Source organism: Somniosus microcephalus, chromosome 11 (genome assembly GCF_052327205.1).
Source record: "Somniosus microcephalus isolate GS21.2 chromosome 11, FLI_Smic_1.0, whole genome shotgun sequence".
Lineage (NCBI taxonomy): Eukaryota > Metazoa > Chordata > Chondrichthyes > Squaliformes > Somniosidae > Somniosus > Somniosus microcephalus.
Window position 1 is genome coordinate 202,110,667 of NC_140997.1, and position 17,692 is coordinate 202,128,358.

The 17,692-nt window shown below is 43.5% G+C and overlaps 1 protein-coding gene across 7 annotated transcripts in view; it reads right to left on the minus strand.

Annotated features, from left to right (window-relative positions):
• fbln2 (fibulin 2) overlaps positions 1–17,692 on the minus strand; it is a 250,620-nt gene that overhangs the window by 94,062 nt on the left and 138,866 nt on the right. For all 7 annotated transcript variants that reach the window (XM_086001702.1, XM_086001703.1, XM_086001704.1 and 4 more), the window contains 2 exons: positions 9,777–9,906; positions 7,688–7,886 (listed from right to left, as the gene is read on the minus strand). In XM_086001702.1, the coding sequence (XP_085857828.1) occupies positions 7,688–7,886; positions 9,777–9,906 (329 nt within the window). The remainder of the gene's footprint in view (positions 1–7,687; positions 7,887–9,776; positions 9,907–17,692) is intronic.

Below are 17,692 nucleotides of genomic sequence, written 5' to 3' on the forward strand. Positions count from 1 at the left end.
GTCTATGTCTTCTTGAAGTCTATCACTATCCTCCTCACTGTTCACTATACTTCCAAGTTTTGTTTCATCTGCAAATTTTGAAATTGTGCCCTGTACTCCTAAGTCCAAGTCATTAATATATATCAAGAAAAGCAATGGTCCTAGTACCGGCCCCTGGGGAACACCTTCCTCCAGTCCAAAAAAAACTTCACCACTACTCTCTGTTTCCTGTCACTTAGCCAATTCTGTATCCATGCTGCCACTGTCTCTTTTATTCCATGCGCTTCAACTTTGCTGGCAAGCCTATTATGTGGCACTTTATCAAACATCTTTTGGAAATCCATGTACACCACTTCAACCGCATTACCCTCATCAACCCTCTCTGTTACCTCATCAAAAAACTCGATCAAGTAAGTTAAACACGATTTACCTTTAACAAATCCGTGCTGGTTTTCCTTAATTAAACTACATTTGTCCAAGCGACTGTTAACTTTGTCCCTGATTATCATTTCCAAAAGCTTCCCCACTACCAAGGTTAAACTGACTGGCCTGCAGTTGCTGGGTTTATCCTTACACACTTTTTTGAACAAGGGTGTAACATTTGCAATTTTCCTGTCCTCAGGCATCACCCCAGTATCTAAGAAGGATTGGAAGATTATGGCCAGTACCGCCACGATTTCCTCCTTAACCCCCCTCAGCATCCTAGGATGCATCCCATCCAGTCCTGGTGACTTTTCAACTTTATGTTCAGACAGCCTTTCTAGTACCTCCTCTTTATCAATTTTTATCTCATCCAGTTTCTCCACTACCTCCTCTTTCACTATGACTTTGGCAGCATCTTCTTCCTTGGTGAATACAGATGCAAAGTATTCATTTAGTACATCAGCCTTGCCCTCTGCCTCCATGAGTATGTCTCCTTTTTGGTCCTGAATCGGCCCCACCCCCCCTTTAAACCCGTTTACTATTTATATGCCTGTAGAAGACTTTTGAATTCCCTTTTATATAAGCTGCCAATCTATTCTCATACTCTCTCATTGCCCCTCTTATTTTCTTTTTCACTTCCCCCTGAACTTTCTATATTCAGCCTGATTCTCTCTTGTATTCTCAACCTGACATCTGTCATATGCGCTCTTTTTCTGCTTGATCTTACTCTCTATCTCTTTCATCATCCACGGCGCTCTGGCATTAGTTGCCCTACTTTTCCCCCTCGTGCAAATGTACCTCGACTGTGCCCGAACCATTTGCTCTTTAAAGGTAGCCTTTTGTTCAATTACAGTTTTGCCTGCCAATCTTTGATTCCAATTTACCCGGGCCAGATCCGTTCTCAACCCACTGAAATTTACCTTCCTCCAATTAAGTATTTTTACTCTAGATTGCTCCCTGTCCTTTTCCAAAGCTTATCTAAACCTTATGATTCTGTGATCACTGTTCCCTAAATGTTCCCCTACTGACACTTGCTCCACTTGACCAATCTCATTCCCCAGAACCAGAACCAGAACCAGATCCAGCAATGCCTCCTTCCTCTTTGGGCCGGAAACATACTGACCAAGAAAGTTCTTATGAACACACTTCAGAAATTCTTGCCCATCTCTGCCCTTTACACTATTATTATCCCAATCTATATTAGGATAATTGAAGTCCCCCATTATTACTACTCTATAGTTCTTGCATCTCTCTGTAATTTCCTTGCAAATTTGCTCCTCTATATCTTTCCCATTCGTTGATGAATATAGTAGTGTAATGGCACCTCTATTGTTTCTTAACTATAACCAAATAGATCCTGTCCTTGACCACCACAGGACATCCTCTCTCTCCAGCACTGTAACATTCTCCTTAACCAATACTGCCACACCACCTCCTTTTTTCCTTCCCTATCTTTCCTGAACACTTTCTATCTAGGAATATTTAAAACCCAATCCTGCCCTTTTTTTGAGCCAGGTCTCAGTTATCACCACAACATTATATTCCCATGTGGCTATTTGTGCCTGCAGCTCACCAACCTTATTTACCATGCTTCGTGCATTTACACACAGACACTGTAAACCTGCTTGTATTCTCTCTTCGCCTGACCCCACCTAATACCTTACTATTTCTTACTCTAGTGCTATCTGTCTCTCCCCTTCCTTTCTGCACTTTGTTTCTCCTTTCTAATGCTACATCCTGGTGCCCACTCCCCTGCCAAATTAGTTTAAACCTTCCCCAACAGCAGTAGCAACCCCCCCCCCACACCCCCTCCCAATTCCCCCCCCCCCACCACCCCATCCCGCCCCGCCAGGACATTGGTTCTGGCTCTGTCGAGGTGCAACCCGTCCGGCCTGTACAGGTCCCACCTCCCCCAGAACCGGTCCCAATGTCCCAAGAATCTGAAGCCCTCCCTCCTGCACCATCTCTCCAGCCATGCACTCATCTGCCCTCACGCCTTTGGAAGGACTATAAGCTGAAATGGCCTTCCTAATGGGCATATCCCTGTTCTGCATAATAATAGAAGAGGAGGAGCAGCAGAGGCGAGAGGTTCTGAGTGTGAGGCGCCGTGGTGGACGACAGCAGTCCACTTGCTATTACCCCTATTGGTGCCGTGCATTTGAGCTTATTTTATGCTGGTTTTTATACTCCGGTGTAGGCAAATGAGCTCCACAGGAAATTTGGGTGTAAGTTCCTTTCAGCAAGATTGGATGTAGAAACAGGTGAAAATTTCAGGGTAATTTTGGCGAAAACAGGATTGAGGACATTCTGGCCATTTGTTTTTTCGTTTATGAATCTGTCTCTTTTAAAGTTATGTATTTTTTACAGTCTTAGAAATTGAGCGTCCCCTTGCATTTTCTCCTATCATTGTGAATGCCTCTGTAGGCAAGGATGTAAACTCAGCCTCCACTCACCTACTCCCTAACAACACTGTGGGGTTAAAATTCCAACTTCAATGGGGCCACAAAATGGGTGGAGACAGATCTGCCGCCCGTCATATACTCCGCCCAATTTTACTTTCCATTGACTTTCTAGCTATTCCACAGCAGGGGCCCTGGATTCTTACTTTATGGGAGCTGTCTACAGAGGAGAGCTTAGCAACAAGCAAAAGCACATTCTGCAGCCTTTTGTGAGTGTGCAGAACACCCTGTATGGTACCTCGGTGACTCTGCAGAATTGCACTACCAACATTCCTGGAGCAATGTATGAGAGATTTGTAAATGAGTGCACTAATGAGCGAGTGGCAGCTCCACAGGAATCTGTAAGGGAGCCCTCGAGGCTAGCTCCAAAATGCAGCCATTGTTTCTCTCAGTAACGCTCTGCCTGCGGCTATTAGTGCTGGAGCTTAAATCTATAATGCCGTTACTTCTGGATTGGACATACACTGTGCAGAGTTTACACCATGCATCTACCTCAGGAAACAGAATTAAGACACGGATATCTGTATCACAGGCTTTATAAATAGGGAAGAATAGTTTGCAAACTATCTACTTTAAAAAAAACGGAATAAGCAAAACAGATATGTAACCATTTAGAACTTGATATGGCTTAAGCCTTATTAAAACATAAATATTTCTTAACTTTGCAAATAAAGACAAATGGTTATTTAATTATAATAATATTCATTAACAACTCATTATTGATTTATTTTCAGTAAGCTGCTTCTGAAGTTCATACATTTCTGACTACCAATTTCATACAGCACATTATAAGAGCACAAATATATGCACATTGAATCCTGACAGCTTTTTAAACTGCCCTACACAGTGCCAACTATAACAAATGGACTGTTGTACTATACTCCACACAGTCACAGGCCTCCGAGTGTAAATTACTGTGTAACAATGAAAGCCTTTACTGCTCCTTTCCACCACTTCAGGATATAAACATGAGCCAATCATTCTCAACACCAATCACCTGAAAGGATTCGCAAATTTCATGTCTCCCCTGAAGATTTACTTCTGGCTTATTGGAGAAACCCTGGCTGGACTGAGTTTAAAATCCAGGGCTCCAGGGCCCAACAAGATGGCTACGGTCAACCTCATGGCCAAAGCCTGCAAAGTTCAGGTTTGGACTGACAAAGAAGGAATGTTCCAGAAATTAGAAGGCAGACAGGCCTTCTGCATTTATGTATGAGAAGCAAACAGTGGCATTCGGGCCTCTGATTAAAACCCATCAAGGCCGTTTGCACAGATAATCAACGGGTAATAGCTGCATTCAGACCTTCGTTAGCTGACTTCAACACTGTTTGGAAACGATCAACGGGGCATTAAAACTGGAATGGCCCCATCACAAGACCAGTTACACAAAGGAAAACACTTATGGGACATTTAAAAACCGATTAACCGGCCATCCAGGTGGATGGGCCCAGAATGGTTTCCTTTGTATAGACTTCAACACATCCAGGTCAGACAAAGAAACAAGCTGATCTGGCGAGTGATAAGGGCTCCCAGAAAGGGGTATAAGTAGTCCCTCGGGAAGCCATCTCTCGCTCTCTCTCGCCTGGACTCCGGTGCCCTGCCTTACCATCAAGAAGATCAACGACGAAGAGCCCGTCCAAGGGAAGCAGGATACCCGCAGTTACATTTTAAATCACTGGGGTATCTCTGCTCTGGGCGGTGAAAACCCTAAAGACATCGTCAGGCAACGGGGCACGGAGCAGGCGTTCTAACATCCGAGACTGGTGAGCATAAACTTTCTGGCCCATCACAAGACAACTTAGATAGGTGTAAAGGGTGGGAGTTAAGGGGATTGCTAAAATTGTCATTTTAGTCATTTTCCCTCGATGTGTCCGTTTCTCCTCCCCCGCTAAGTGTAATTGTGTTACATACATAGTGATTTTCTCTGTATAGTGTTTATTTTTCCCTATTTTTAATAAACATTGGTTTTCTTTGCACCAAACCACTGGTCTCGTTTTGTTTATATCGCTGCTCGTAATAAGTCCGGTGGTCAGAAGCAGAGGGGAAACGATTCGAACTGCACGGGGCTGGAGCAGCTCAGATACGCCTGACTGGCCAGACACAAAACCCCAAACCAAAACCCCCTACACACCACATGTACTGTTCTTTAGCGCAGCAACTGTGTATCAGAGGGAATGCAGCAGCCTTCCATGATGGTAAGCCCCCACAGACTAAAGCAATTATCTTGTCTTAAATTATCAAAACTAACTTAAATAAACTATTATAATCATTGAACGTGTGAACAAAAAACATAACGGAGTTGACTTGCATATAGAGCGTATATCAGGCAGGCAGGCGGAGGGCAGAGTGATCGGACAGCCCACCCGATGGCCCTAATGAGAAACTGTAACCATCATCATGGTCAAGCCTCGTGAATGTAATCTGCGAGCTGAAACTGCTCAACAAGCACTGACGGTACCCCACCGATGGGGGATTGTGGGGGTGGGGGTGAGGGTCGGGGACACACAGGAAATACAGCAGGTCCTCGGCAGAGCTGAGCTAGCAGTCAAATCTTAAAGAAGGGTGGGGAATCCCAAGGTGCCACTGAGCAGCTGGCAGGAAGATTTTTGAGCATGAATGCTCCTCCTCACCCCACACAAAAAATTAATGTCATAAGCAACGTTCCCTATAAGCTGCGCGGCCACGCTCTCTGCCAGTCCCGCGCAGCCCGGGACCGGCTTTTGCAAAGTTAAAGTTCACGCATGCATGAATCTGTAAATGGGCCGCGCACCCAAAGAAAATGATGGGGAACATTGGTCATAAACTTTCTTTTGGGCTTTCGGGAGCGACCTCCAGAAATCTCTTTAAGGGCCGTTGGTTCAGCAGCTTATACAGTATTAAGTACCATTGGGTGGAGTGTGCACACACATGAGAATTGCGTCGGTGTGCTGGCCAGACATCGAGGCCTGCTTGAAAGTCGAGTTGGCCAGTGGGTGGAAAATTTTAAACATTTAAATTTGCCTGCTTTTTCAGTGTTAATGGGGCAGTAGGCAGACAAAAATCACCTTAAAGTTACTCAGTGGTTTATGGAAAAACAAATTATCAATGAGTCAGGTCTACAAATAAACCTTTTATTGTGCTTATAAGTTATGTGCCTAGTGTCACTCTGCAGTTAAGGTTCTATTCAGCCACAAAATCTCCTTATGTAACCTGTATGTTTTCTATTATCATAGAATCATAGAAACTTCCAGCACAGAAGGAGGCCATTCGACCTGTCTTACCTGTACTGGCTCTTAGAGTCCCACATTCGCACTTTTTGTCCATAACCCTGTAAGTTCCTCATCCTCAAGTACCTGTCCAGGATGGGTCGGCAGCAAGCCAGAAGTTTTTTGTGCACTCCTGGCGAAGCCTTTTGGGAGAGGCCCCCTGTGGTCTGTTTAGAGCCGTCGGTTAGGCCTCTGAATGTCTGGGACTTGCATACGCCGCGCATGATTCACCCATTTCACCTTGAAAGTTGTAAACGGAGTCTTACAACATTCCGATTAGCATTTTTAAACAGCCTCCTGCCTGTTTTGGGCGCGAGTGCTGCTGGTCCATTTAAAGGCCTGCCTGAAAGTTGATTCAGGTCGGTAAGATCGCCAACGGATTTTCAACAACAACAGCAACATCTTGCATTTACATAGCGCCTTTAACGTAGTAAAACATCCAAAAGGCGCTTCACAGGAGCATTATCAAACAAAGTTTGACACCGAGCCACATAAGGAGATATTAGGGCAGATGAAAGAGGTTTTAAGGAGCGTCTTAAAGGAGGAAAGAGAAGTAGAGAGGCTGAGAGGTTTAAGGAGGGAATTCCAGAGCTTAGGGACTTGGCAGCTGAAGGCGTGGCCACCAATGGTGGAGCGATTAAAATCGGTGATGGTCAAGAGGCCAGAATTGGAGGAGAGCAGATATCTCGGGGGGTTGTAGGGCTGGAGGAGATTACAGAGATAGGGAGAGGTGAGGCCATGGAGGGATTTGAAAACAAGGATGATAATTTTTAAATCGAGGGGTTGCTTAACCGGGAGCCAATGTAACTCAGCAAGCACAAGGGTGATGGGTGAACGGGACTTGGTGTGAGTTAGGACATGGGCAGAAGAGTTTTGGATGAGCTCAAGTTTACGGAGGGTAGATCGTGGGAGGCCAGCCAGGAGTATGTTGGAATAGTCAAGTCTAGAGGTAACAAAGACATGGATGAGGGTTTCAGCAGCAGATGAGCTGAGGCAGGGGCGGAGTCGGACAATGTCACAGAGGTGGAAGTAGGTGGTCTCAGTGATGGCATGGATATATGGTTGGAAGCTCATCTTGGGGTCAAATATGATACCAAGATTGCAAACAGTCTGGTTCAGCCGAAGACGTTTGCCAGGAAAGGGATGGGGTTGGTGGCTAGGGAATGGAGTTTGTGGCGAGGACTGAAGACCATGGCTTTGGACTTCCCAATAGTTAGTTGGAGGAAATTTCTGCTCATCCAGTACTGAATGTTGGACAAGCAGTCTGACAATTTAGAGACAGTGGAGGGGTCAAAAGAAGTGGTGGTGAGGTAGAGTTGGGTGTCGTCAACGTATATGTGGAAATTGATGCAGTGGTTTCGGATGATGTCGCCGAGGGGCAGCATGTAGATGTGAAATAGGACTGCCGGTTGCCCACTTATCAGGCGAGAAATGGGCGGCTGGCAGTCAAAGCTCTCCCTCAATGTCTTTTGCAATCTATGACTTATCCCTTTTATGATAACTGACATTTAATATTTTATGATGTTATCATGCTGTTTTAGTTTCCTTTAGGTGAAACTCAATTGCAAAACTATACTGTACCTTGCTCAGGAACAAGAGTTGTCTCTGGCAGTGGCTTTGGCTTGAGCCACCTTCTCACTGGAAGGTGAGTGAGGTCTTCAGCTCCCTCACAACAGCTTAAAAATGCCTGACTACAAGGGTAGCCCAGACTTGGCTTTTCTTCACATCTTCCATATTGGCTCCGAAATGTAATTCCTAACGTGCAGCAGTCACAGCATTTCTGTAAGGAGAATTAGATAAAAGCAGATATAAATAAATCATTGCACTACTAAACCAATATTTGATGGAGAAAATTATTTTAGTTTGTTTATTTCTAGTTTCCGACTGCCGACCAACCATGAGTCAACTTTCAGACAGGCCTTTAAATAGGTGCCCCGCACTCCCACCCAAAACAGGCAGGAGGCTGTTTAAATATGCAAATTGGAGTCCTAATCCTGTTGTAGGACCCTGATTGCAACTTCCAAGATGAAATGGGCAAAGCATGCATGGCGCATGCAGGTCCCAGCCATTCAGTGGCCTATTTGATTCTATTTAGACTCCTTGGGCCCTGGGCAATTTGATCTAGTCCTCCTGGCGAGGACTGATCACACGTACGGCACACCCTTCAGCGCCTATTTTTTGAGGCCTATGTGTAGTGAGTGAGTTTGTTTGAATGGAGAACTTCACTGTTAACTGTGAGGTAGCTCTGAACACTCTCAGCTGGTTCCCTTTATAAGGAGGCGTACCTAGAAATGCAGCGCTTCCTGGGTAACACAACATTCAATTTTTGTTGAACCATTTAGTATATTCCGCAGCTATGACAAACAAACTTTCAGGCATTTATACCATCAAGTAGCTGCTTAAAAAGTGTTAAAAGTACCATTGCTACAGGTGCATTGTGATTGGCTGTAAAGCCCTGATTTTAGCTCGGGGCACTAGTGGGAGCCGAGTCAGGCGGCCGACCATCTGGCCCAACCCATAGGAGATCAGAGCGCGACTTCGCCATTTAAATTAGGCCCCCACTCCTCTGAGGTGGGTGGCCTTCCCGTGCCTGAAGGAACAAGACTAGGCCATTCAGCCCCTCGGGCCTGTTCTGCCATTCAATTAGATCATGGCTGATCTGTATCTAAACTCCATCTACCCGCCTTGGTTTGGTAACCCTTAATACCCTTGCCTAACAAAAATCTATCAACAGAACATGCTGGAAGCACTCAGCAGGCCAGGCAGCATCCGTGAAGAGAGAAACAGAGTTAACGTTTCAGGCCTGTGGTTCTTCAAGGGTCACAGACCTGAAACGTTAACTCTGTTTCTCTCTCCACGGATGCTGCCTGGCCTGCTGAGTGCTCCCAGCATTTTCTGTTGTTATTTCAGATTTCCAGCATCCGCAGTATTTTGCTATTGTAAAAATCTATCAATCTCAGTTTTAAGATTTTCAATTGAACCCCAGCCGCAACAGCTTTTTGGGGGAGAGAGTTCCAGATTTCCACTACCCTTTGTGAGAAGTGCTTTCTGACATCACCCCTGAACAGCCTAGCTCTAATTTTAAGGCTTTACCCACCCCGATCAACTTGAATTTGAATCTTTTTAATATTAAGAGACAGCCAAGCTTCCTACATGTGTGCTTACATTTCAGCAAAGCCACTTTTTGGAGGGCACTGTGCCCCATGCAGCCACCAGTTTAACTTGGGTCTACAGTCCATGGACTGAACTGTATAAATGCCAACCCGCAACCAGTACTGTAGTATAACTACCATCTAAGTGTATCTTTGGGCTGTAAATGTAATCCTTTCCAATAAAGTGATAGATTGTTGCTGGTTTTGTATTACTCTGCAAGCTACCAAATAAAGATTTTCAAAATGGTCTGCCTTGTATAGCACAACCCCTTTTGTAACAGTTTACAACAGTGACTACACTTCAAAAGTACTTCATTGGCTGTAAAACGCTTTTGGGACATCTCAAAATCATGAAAGGCGCTATATAAATGCATCTTTCTTTCTTCTTTTAGAACAAACAACTGCATTTCATGAAATCAAAACACTTAAGTAGCTTCATAACACAGCCTGTCTTCTTAAGAGCAACATAAATTGTTAAAATACTTTGTGAGGAAGATAAATTGCTGCGTAATACTTGCCTTGTATATATCTGCTCCGCAGACATCACTTGGGTCTGCATAGCAGTCTTCATTTTCTTTTGCAAAGTTCATACCAACTAAGCAGCTATGTTCCTCCATGTATGAGACACAACACTGTTTCTGGGCAATTCTGTTACAAAACATAGGCACGTTACGGTCAGAGCAGTGTTTTAATTAAATTACACAAATGAAGTTAGCAAAATTATCATACTGTACAAATCAAGTCTGCTAGTGGCAGGGACATAAATATTCATCAGTTTTGAAATCTCAAAAAAAATATCAAATTGACAGTAAGACAAGATACTAACATTCATGCGACAGAGTGCAGTAAACAAGGGAATCTGAGGCAATAAAGTTAATTCCTCTCAAGAAGAAATAGCACTGTCCATCTAAGCTGCTCAATATCGCCCAGATTGTTCCCAACTAACAGAGCCCTGTCAAGACTTCACCAAATGTAACAACAGGCCCACAGTAATCAGTGGGGACCACCGTCAGCAATCTTAAAACAATGATCTTGATTATGATAACTGTAATATGCTTGGGTAGAACAAATGAGGGACAGAGACACAATGGGCAGGATTTTCATTGGGCCACACTGGGACCCACCTCCCCGAGGCGGGAAGGGGATTAGTGCCAATTAACTGCCTGTTAACAGGTAGTTAACAGGCAGTTCTTAACCTAGTCCCTATTTTCATTCTTAAAGTGTGGGATTCCCGACGGCTCCAAGTTAGCGAGGCGGGCCGTCGGGATGAAGGGCTTGGAGGGGTCAAGATGTCCGGTGTTCAGGTGAGTGATGGGTGCATGAGTGCAGAGGTAAGTGTGTTTGGTGTGTTTAAAGAAGTTTTACTTACCTTTACAGCCTTCCTTCCTTCAGGTCTCGGGAGTCCCTCATCTCACCAGCACAGAAAGCAGAATGGCCGCGAGCTGTCAAAAGTTGCAGCATTCAGCTTTCTGTTCCGGAGAGATCTCTAAATCATCCTGAGAGGAAGGAATTAACTTGGAGTACAGATTGTCAGTGTTTGACAGCTTCAAACAGCTGTGAAATGCTGATATTTCATCTGTCAAAAGGTCTTGATAGATGAAATATCAATCTGTGACATCACCTGCTGCCGGGTGGCCCTTAATTGGCCTGCTGAGCCCGCTGGGCGGGCTCAACAAGGTCAATCAAGTCAAAATCGCATGGGTTGGCTACAACTCGATGGAGGCGGGACTACAACCCCGAAAGTTGTAGTCCCGCCTCCTACACGTCTCCTCAATGTAAATTCAGCCCAATGAGTTGCTAGTCCATGTGCTTGATTTACTAGGCCAGAATGAACTGAGCATGCTCACACCAAACCATGTGATAATACATCACACTGCTCTCCCCCTTAAAAAAGTGTATGTATTCCCCTCTCAAATACAACAAAGCTATGGTTCCACCTTTCTCAGCATTACATGTACCACATAACAAAGACTCCTGGCTTTTTTTCTTTTAAATGAACTACAAATCCAGTTTATTAACAGGTTTGCGAAGCCTTCCTGAGCTCCTTACAGAAGGTTATGGTGTTGAAACAATTTTCGGGCTGTTTTGTTTTGGTTCTGAACGCAAAGATGATCCTGTTTCTATCTCAGACTTGTTTGAACCTGGTACTTCAGTAACTGAAGTCTGAGCTGAGTCAAACTTGTGTATGAATTCATGATCAAGTGGTTCACGATCATGTCTTGGTTCATCTTTAGCAGAGATCATTTGATCTACATGAACACTTCGGATTTTGTCACCAATTTCAACCATATATCTCTTGGTTCCACCAACCTCTACTATGGTTCCTACATCCCACTTGTGTGAACTCGACTTGCCAGGTGGACTGAGAATACAAACACACTCGTTATGTCTGAAACTGCGTTCTTTCTGATTGGTGTCGTCATAACGTTTCTGACTCGACTGTTTCTGTTCAACTCTTGAGGCCAAATTTAGTTGAACAAGACTCAATCATGTTCTCAATCTGCTCTTCATCAAGAGTTCTGCTGGGGTATATCCAGTTGCAGTGTGCAGAGTAGTTCTGTAATTCAGCAAGAAATTTTCTAAACGTTGCTTCATGCTGAGTCCCGAACAACCCTGCGACACTTGCTTTTTGAGAGCTTCTTTCACTATTCTGACTGACCTTTCGGCTGCTCCATTTGAAGCTGGATGATATGGTGGTACGAGAGTGTGTTTGATACCGTTCCATTTCATGAACTCTTGGAATAGAGCAGAATGGAACTGAGGGCCATTGTCAGAAACAAGCTCTTCAGGAAAGCCATGACGTGAAGATAGACTTCAATTTATCTATGGTACGTTCAGTTGTAGTATTTTAACCCATGTGTTTCACTTCAACCCACTTTGAGTGACTATCTACAAGTACCAGGAAATAATCATTTGTTTTCTCACAGAAGTCTACAAGTACTCTCTGGAAAGGCCTACCTGCCCATGACCAAGTTTTGTAGTAGAGTTTTGGGTGGTTTGTTTCTGCAATTTTGGCAAACGCTACATTTGCTGACAAGTGATTCAGGATCACTGTCAAATCCAGGCCAGTAAACAAAGCTTCTTGCAATTGATTTCATACTGACGATCCCTGGATGTTCAGTATGAAGTTCGGCCAGAATTCTATCTCTCAAAGAAGATGATACCACCACTGTTTCCCCACTTGATACAACCTTGCTCACAAGACAATTCAGTACGACGGTTATGGAATGGTTTCAACTCTGTGTCCAGACACTGATCAGTCCATCCATTCAAGGTATTTTCTTACACTTTTTTTTAAGTACAGAGTCTTTTTGAGTCTTTGTCAACTGCACCTAGCATGAAAATCACACCTTCACTCCCAACACGAGTCTTCATGTGGCAACCTGGACAACGTATCTGCAATTGCGTTTTGCTTTGAAGTGAGATATTCAATCGTGTAGTTATATTGTGACAACAACACTGCCCAATGTTGCATTCTTGATGCGGCCATTGCAGGGATGGCAGATTTGGGCCCCAATATTGCTAGGAGCGGTTTGTGATCGGTTATCAGGGTAAACTTTCTGTCGATCAGGAACTGTTGAAATTTCTTGATTCCAAACATTATGGCGAGTGCTTCCTTTTCAATTTGCGCATAGTTTCTTTCGCTCTTTGTGAGGGTTTGCGATGCAAACGCGATTGGTTTCTCTTGGTCATCATCCATTACATGGCTTATGACAGCTCCCACACCATAGCTGGAAGCATCAGACGCTAACTTAAGCTCAAGCTCTGTGTCATAGTGCACAAGGAGAGCATCACTAGAGAGACTTCTCTTACAAGCGTCATAAGCTTCCTGTTGTGCTTTCGTCCACTTCCACTGGACATCCTTCTTGAAGAGCTCATGCAATGGAGCTAACATGGTCACTAACTCAGGTAAGAAACGTGTGTAGTACTGGACCATTCCAAGGCAAGATCTTAACTCAGACGCGTTCTGTGGCTTTGGAGTATTGATGACAGCATCAACCTTTCCTTTACTGGTTGCAAGCCATTTGCATCAACTATCAGACTAAGCTACACAACCTCGGGCTGCACAAAAGCACATTTGCTCCTTTTCAATTTGACATTGAGAATTCAACCTTTGAACACTTTTAGATTTTCTTCCTCGCTGCTTGTTGGGATCAGCACATCCTCTTGAGTGCATAAGCAATTTGGAACTCCTTGCAAAATCTTATCCATCGTAGTCTGGAAGACTTTTGGGGAGGACTTTACACCATATGTCAGCTTGGTGTATGAGTACAGTCCCTTGTGTGTATTGATACTGAGATACTGTTGACTCTCTTTGTCAACATTCAGCTGAGTGTAAGCATGCGACAGGTCAAGCTTGGAGAAAACCTTTGACCCAGAGAGTGCTGCATACAAATCTTGCGATGTAGGTAATGGGTACTGCTCATCGTCAACTGCTTGGTTGATAGTAACTTTGTAATCACCGCACAAGTGTACAGTTTTGTCTGCTTTGGGCACTACCACAATCGGGGTAGCCCATTCACTTTTGTCAGTTTTTACTAGCACTCTGTTCTCTCTCAATTTCTCTAGTTCTTCCTCCACCTGATTTTTCAACTCAAGGCAGACCGGACTTGCCTTACAATAGACAGGCTTCACATTGGACTTGATGTGGATATGCGCATTATACCCAGTGATGCCCTCATAACTGCCTGTCAACATGCTTTCGTACTTGTTCAGCATTTTGTCAAGTCGCTTCTTTGAAGCATCTACACTGATAAAGCAGTCCGCTGCCATGTCAATACATATATCAATATACTGATCATTGATCAAAAGTTTTGTAAGGAAGTCTTTCTCACAACTGCTAGTGTTGCTGCTAGTGGCAGATACTGTAGTTCTTCAACATCAGGTGTGTTCACTTCAATATTGTGAACTCTTCCCTTTTGGTGTCGCTGCTTTGCATTGCCATTAGAATGGTTCTTACTTCCTGCTTTCGATCTAGCTCTGCAAGCTGTTGAAATATGGCCTTGCTTCTGGCAGTGAAAGCACTTCGCATTTCTGTATTGGCAGGACTGTGGTCAGTGATTTCCATTGCAGCGATAACAATTCACTGAACTGCTCTCACCGACAGGCTTTTGACTCGGTCTCACAGCTTTACGTTCGGCGGTGGCTTTATGACTGTAGACCTCAGCTGCACACGTCACTTGAGTTGGATGGAGCTCCTTAGCATTCTTAGACACCATCTCCATAGATAGGGCAATTTTGCATGCTATATCAAACGTTAGGTTCAGAGTGTTCAGTAATTTGGACTGTGTGCGCTCATCCACCAGTCCACACACAGGCTTATCTCGCAACGCACAATCCAAACATGTGCTGAAGTTACAATGCAAAGACAGGTTTTTAAGAGCTACAATGTACTCATTGATGGTTTCACTTTGTTTTTGGTTTCTGGTACCAAACTTATAGCTCTCTGCTATTTCTAACGGCTTTGGGTCAAAATGGTCCTCGAGGTTCTTGACAATGGCTTCAAACGACACATCCTTCGCTTTCCCTGGCGTGAGTAGGTTTATCAACATTCTGTAGACATCTGGCCCGATCTCCGTTAGAAAAATTGCTTCCTTCCATTCACAAATTACTTTATTTTGAGCTTAAACATTCTCATCTGCACCTTCGGTCTCAATAATGTTATTGGCCTTAAAAAATCTCCATCCGCTCAATGTAAGAACTGAATGGTTTGCGAGTTCAGTCATACAAGCCGAGGCTTCCGATGAATCCCGTAGGCGCGGCCATGATTGTCCTGATCCCACCGAAAAGTGATTCCGCACACTACCTGTGTACATGTGAGAATCAACGCTGCTGTTGCTGTGTATACATACACACAAAGGTGAAGCACAGACAATTCTGCATGAGCATTAATGGTAAAACAGCGCAAAAATTCAGTTTAGGTGTCACAAGTTCACCTATACTTGTCCACTCGAAGGTTGAACACTGTGTACTTCCATGATCCCTAAAAATGGCTTTGGGATCCCATCCTCATCGCCAAAAATGTAACATACTTGGGTAGAACAAATGAAGGACAGAGACACGTGAGTTGCTAGTCCATGTGCTTGCTCTATTAGGCCAGAGTGAACTGAGCATGCTCATGCCAAACCATGCGATAATACATTACAACAACGGACTGACTTTTTAACTAAAACATCTACCTATACATTTGATTGCATTGAGGCAGAGAGTTATTGGTAACCAATGGTCTGATTTCCTGACATCTGCTCCCTGCGACACTGCTCCCTGCTGGGAGTCCTGGATAGCAGAATCATATGCTGGATACATATGGAATTACAGTCAACTATATACGCAATTCAAAATTTACAAAATGTTACGGCTGGTTAATTTACTGTGAGTCATATTTGCACAAAGTATGTAACAGAGTCATTTGCCAAGCAAATATGGCACACACACTCGCTATTCATTCGTTTAATCACATCATTTACTGTATCCTGTAAAGGCATGAATTACCAACAGAGCACTCCCTTCAAGATTCAAAGTATTCAATCAGGATAGTTGGATTGTTACTATTTGATTGGCTAGGATTGGATTGCATTCAATTTTTATATCCAATCACACGACCAGGTTCTCATACTTTCTGCCAGGATTAAGTTGCCCTCAGGTGAAATACGATGCTCCTTGTTCACCATCAATTTTACACTGTTCAATGAGTAAATGCAAAACTGTTTTAACAGTTTCAAGCTGAATTCTCAATTCTTTTAAAGGTCATGGAAATATCGCTTGCTATGAGTTTTTATTTTTCATTTCCATAAGAACAGATTTTTTCTTGTAAAATTCTAAGCTAAAAAGTGAAACAAAATTCGTAATATGACATGATAATACAATGCATTACAAACAGCATAATTTTCAAAGTCAAGTTCAGTGGAGACATCCTTTTCTAGAGATACTTCATACTCCTGGCTCCTGTACGCGTATTGATGTAGTCTTTATCAAGATTACCAAATTCTTCAATGTAAGTTATAATATAAAAAATAATAGGTAAGGGAAAACATGACCGCAAACAAAGGCATTTAATCAACTTTGTTGGATGATCCTAAATATTTTTTTTAATACATAGAATGGATCTGTTGTGAATTTCAACAAGACCTATCATGACCATTCAGCAACCAAGAAAGTAAGAAAGCTTGGGACAAGGCAGGGACATTTGGCCCATTTAGCCAACTGCTTCAATAATCTACACATGACTACATCAATAGCAGAACTCCCACCCCTCCCCAAGATTTCTAGACTTTCTTCCTAACCCTCATGTGAGTCAAACAGATCTATTAATATTTCTATAACCCTCAGTCACATTTCCCCTTTTTAAAGGTAGCAATCGACCCAGAAATAACTTAAGGTTTGTTTCACTTACCCATTTTCTAATGTGAACAGATACTTCTGAATCTCTAACATTAGTCAATGTTTGTCAAATTCTCTTTTAACCAGAAAATATTTAACAAATGCAAGAGCTTTAATTGTTCTGATGTGTCTATGTTTTAATTCAAGAAATATAATTTTCATTACAGACACAAAACAGCAATAAAAACCGATCTTGCTCTTTCAGGTGCCAACTGACCTGCTGTACATTTCCAATATTGTTAACAACAACAACTTATATTTATATAGCGCCTTTAACGTAGTAAACGTCCCAGGACACTTCACAGGAGTGTTATCAAACAAAATTTGACATCGAGTCAAAGTGATAGTTTTTAAGGAGCGTCATAAAGGAGGAAAGAGAGGTAGAGAGGCAGACAGGTTTAGGGAGGGAATTCCAGAGCTTAGGGACTTGGCAGCTGAAGGCACGGCCGCCAATGATGGAGCGATTAAAATCGGGGATACTCAAGAGACTAGAATTAGAGGAGCGCAGATATCTCAGAAGGTGGTGGGGTTGGAGGAGATTACAGAGACAGGGAGAGGCAAGGCCATGGAGGGATTTGAAAACAAGGATGAGAATTTTAAAATCGAGGAGTTGTTTAACCGGGAGCCAATGTAGGTCAGCAAGCACAAGGGTGATGAGTGAACGGGACTTGGTGCGAGTTAGGACACAGGTAGCAGAGTTTTGGATGACCTCACATTTACAGAGGGTAGAATGTGGGAGGCTGGCCAGGAGTGCGTTGGAATAGTCAAGTCTAGAGGTAACAAAGGCATGGATGAGGGCTTCAGCAGTGGATGAGCTGAGGCAAGGGCAGAGTTGGGCAATGTTACAGAGGTGGAAATAAGCGGTCTTAGTGATGGAGCGGATATGTGGTCGAAAGCTCATCTCGGGGTCAAATATGACACGAAGGTTGCGAACAGTCTGATTCAGCCTAATACAGTTGCCAAGGAGAGCTATGGAGTCAGTGGCTAGGGAATAAAGTTTGTGGCAGGGACCGAAGACAATGGCTTGATATAATTGGGATTACGGAGACATGGC